The sequence below is a fragment of the Myotis lucifugus genome, unplaced genomic scaffold (assembly GCF_000147115.1).
Source record: "Myotis lucifugus unplaced genomic scaffold, Myoluc2.0 scaffold_8952, whole genome shotgun sequence".
Classification (NCBI taxonomy): Eukaryota; Metazoa; Chordata; class Mammalia; order Chiroptera; family Vespertilionidae; genus Myotis; species Myotis lucifugus.
In genome coordinates, this window is record NW_005880000.1 from 2,679 (window position 1) to 6,620 (window position 3,942).

Here is a 3,942-nt window from a genome sequence, read left to right on the forward strand (position 1 = left end):
CTAGAAGGGGTGGCTTCCCTGTCTTCTTCATGAGCATATCCCAACACCTGGAACAGTGCCTGCCCTATAGCAGGTGCTCAGCAAAGTAATTCACTTGTTCATTCAACAAACATTTACTGGGCAGATTTTCTATACCAGATTGTGCACATTTAACTCCAATGAAGCCTCACCATATTAGCTCAAGTGGGAAGGATTATCCCTGACTTGTGGGGAAGGGTTGAAGTTCCGAAAGGAAAGTGACCTGCCCAAGGCCCACAAAGCTCCTCCCATCATTACCTCACATGCAAATTGTATGCAAATGACCAGTGGCCTCCTGAAATGATGCCATGAGCCCAGTGGTCTTCAGGACCATTATCTCAAGATCAGGGGAAGGAAGGAGCCTCCAAGGGCCTCAGACTCACCGAGAAGGGGCCGATGTCTGAGTGCTTCAGTTCCAGGAGCAGCCTGTGAGAAGGGGAGGGGCAGCTGAGACACCATTTTCCTGACTCGTATGAGAATTCAGTTACTGGGGAGGAAGGGCCACTCTGGTGAAGGCTGCTTGGTTTCCCCTCCCAGTAGTCATCCCCCTTCCTCTGGTCACAGCCCCCCGGTTTTTCCTTTGGGGAAACCACCCATTCTCTACACTGTCAGTGGTGAGCTGGGGGTGGGCTGGCCAAGGGGCAGGTTCCACCTCCCTGGCCGCAGTGATTGCTTCAGGGTTGGCCCTGTGGCTCATGGCTGGCCCAAGGAGAGGTGGTCTCAGCTGGAAATATTGGCAATGAGATGTTCTTTTTTCTCCAGGGAAATCAGGGAGCTGCTGGTGACCATTTCTGTCACCACTTGGCGATAGCCTTCTGGAAAATGAAGCCAGCGTCGGGGATAGCAGAGCCAAGAGACGAGGGAGTCAGAGTCCCAAGGACATTACTTAAGCACCTGGATCCACCCTGGCCTGAAACCCTTGGACTTTTCAATTGCCTGAGCCAATCAACTATCTCCTCTTTACAGCCTTTATGGCATTTTAAATGTGATCTCAGAGAAAGGGAGAAATAAATGGCCGTTTATTGAAACCCCTATCATTCACCCTGTTGAGTACTTTGTCCCAATGAATTCCTGCAAGACCCCAAGAGGCAAGGGCCATCGCACTGGCATGTTGCAGATGAGAAAACTGACACTCAGAGAGGTCAAACAACCTGCCTGAGGCCACACAGCCAACAATGAGCATTTCTAATAAGTCCCCTGGAGGCCAACACTCTTGTCTCCATTACCTACAAAGTTTGAAAACTCACTCTTGTTCACCAAGACTTAGGAGCCCCAGGACCCCAGCCCTGTGGGTTATTTCAGAAAGTCTGTGCTCAGCCACCACCCAGCTGCGTCCTCTCCGGCTCCTGTATCTGAGAGGCCCACGGGAGCTTCAAGGAACATTAAATCCACCTGTTCCCAAAGCAGTAACACTTCTCAGAAGGATATCACAGAAATGAGCAGCATAGAGGCCTCAGGGACCCATGCCAAGGTGAAGAAGGACACCTCCGTGCCAGGGCGAAGGAGGACATGGGCAGGAGCCTGGGTCAGGACTCAGTTTAACCAGCGTGAGTGTGAGTAAGAGGTCGATGCCAGGTCTAAATGTTGGGGCCACGGCATCTACTCTCTCGGGGTGTCTTTCTTTTTCTTTGTGTCACCTCTATCCTCCCTCTTCCTCCTTTTGTGTCTCTCTCTTATGTGTCTCCCCATCTGCCTGTCTCTCTGTCTCTCATGCCGCGTCTCTCTTTCTTGACGTCTCTTCCTTTCTTCCTTTGTGTGTGTGTCCCTCTCTCTGAATGTCTCTCTTTCTCTGTCTCTCCTCCAATTTCTGTGTTTCTCTTTTTTCTGTGTCTCTCTTTTCCTTTTACTTATCGAGCACTTATTTTTATCCCTTAAAGTGTTCCAAACACAACAATACATATTAGTGACTCATTTCATCCTCACGACAATGTTGCTGTGAAGGAGCAATTCTCGGGCTTATTTTACTGCCAGGGACGTCAAAGTTTGGAAAGTCTGTTGCTTACCACGGCGAGCTGCGCTTCCAATGCAGGTGCCTGGACGTCAGACACCACGCTCACACACCTCCTCTGTCGGGATTCAACCCAGCACATGGACCCCAGTCTCCCAGCGGGGGAGGGCTGACAGGGTCCCAAGGATGGGGGTGAAGTGGGTTTTCCAAGTGCCAAGGAAGGCCGGGGGTGTGGGGTGGCGGGGGGCTGCTGTGGTTCAGTGTGGAGTGGTATCAGCCATGAGTTGGCCCAGGACTGAGAGGTGCCTGAGACGAGGGACTTTCAGTGCCCCAACTGGGACACTCCGGGCAAACTGAGATGGCTGGTTACCCTACGACGTGTGGCCTTGGGCAAGTCACTTCGTCTCTGAGTGTTGGTTTCACTGTCTGTGAAATGGGAACATTGTGCCCTCTGCACACTGTTTGAAGCTTCAATGTGATGGGTGAACGGGAAAGCAATGGCATAGTACTTGGCACACTGTAAGGTCATTGCTAGCCCATGGACCCCACGAATGAATGGGCAGCTCCCTCCCCCTGACCCACAGGTCCACTTACTTGTCCAAGCTGAGCTCTCCCACAAGCCTGTCGGACATGGCGCCGACCTCCACAGAAGCGTTCGCACTCTGCAAAACAACAACCCAGGAGGTGAGGTGCTGGCCCAAGGCCTGGGGGCTCTGGAAGGCCTCCACCGCTGGGAGGGTCAGCTTGGGGTGGGGGTGGGGGGTGGCCTCCCTTTTACTTCCTCCTTGTTGATGAGTCCTGGGCTGGGACCAAGTACCATTTTCTCCCCGGTTTCTGAGTCCATGTCTGAGTCCCAAGCTACTTGTGAGTCAGGCCATAGGCCAGCCCTATTCTCACAGCCATTCATTCATTTATTCATTCAACAAATATTTGGTGAGTTAGAAAACCGAGCTTCCTGCCTCAGCGACTCTGTGAGAACCCATTTAATCTGCAAAGTGGGGAAAAATGGGTCTCAGCTTGAGACTGCGCAGACCTGCTGCGGCCTGTGAGTGCCTCCTGGTGGGAGAAAGTCTGGCCTCACTCCCAGCGGCCAGAGTGGGTGCCTCGGAAAGTTCACGGCGCGACACAGTGATCACATGAGTGAGTGCACAAATCAACAATGGAATAAAAACTTGAATAAGTGAGGGATTGAACATACCAATGAAGGCATAAACAAAGATATGTGTGGATGAATACATAATGAATGAAAGAACAAATATACAAATGAATGATCAATTGGACAAGGGTATAAGTAAATGAATAAATGAATAATAATGCATGTATAAACCAGAAGAGATATAGCATATTTCAAGTTAGCAATCTAATGAATAATTGAATGAATAAATGAATGAACAATACACAAATGCATAAATGACTGAAGATATGAGTGAATGAATCAGAAACAGTACACATACTTCAAACCAATGACGAATGAATAATTGAATGAATGAGTGCCTGCAGGAGCCCAAAGCAGTTAGTGTAATGGCTCTGGTCACAGGCCTGCAGCTACAGAGTCCAGGTTTGAACCTGGGCAGGATTCACAGGTCCCCTGACCCCGAGGGCGTGCTCTCAGCCTTGTCCAGGGCTCCCCATCTGCCCACACCCTGGAACAGCTTACCATGCCAAGCAGGAAGAGAGGAGCCAAGGAGGAGTTCGGGAGGACAGCGAAGGCCTGGGCCTCCAGGACCGGGGTGCAGGCAAGACCAGCGGGGGACACAGTGAGGTGCGGTGGAGAAGAGACTCTGACGAGGAACTGCATGCTCATGTTGGGGAACATCTTGGCCAACTGCAGCCCCCGGTGGGGACAACCAACAAAAGGGACACTTTTACTTAAATGTTTCTAAATCCTGTCTTGTCCTGCCCTGCATAAACACCTCCAATGTCTTCCCATTGCATTTTGACTAAACCCTGAGACCGCATGATCTGGCAGCTGAAAC

At 50.9% G+C, this 3,942-nt stretch overlaps 1 protein-coding gene across 1 annotated transcript; it reads right to left on the minus strand.

The window, feature by feature from the left end:
- Positions 1–401: 401 nt before the first annotated feature.
- On the minus strand, positions 402–3,788 carry LOC106696098 (bactericidal permeability-increasing protein-like; the record flags this gene model as incomplete). The annotated part of the gene is made up of 3 exons (XM_014451191.2): positions 3,624–3,788; positions 2,561–2,628; positions 402–444 (listed from the first exon to the last, which is right to left on the minus strand). Coding segments are annotated over exons 1-3 (270 nt in total), but the record flags the coding sequence as incomplete, so codon positions are not given.
- Positions 3,789–3,942: the final 154 nt, after the last annotated feature.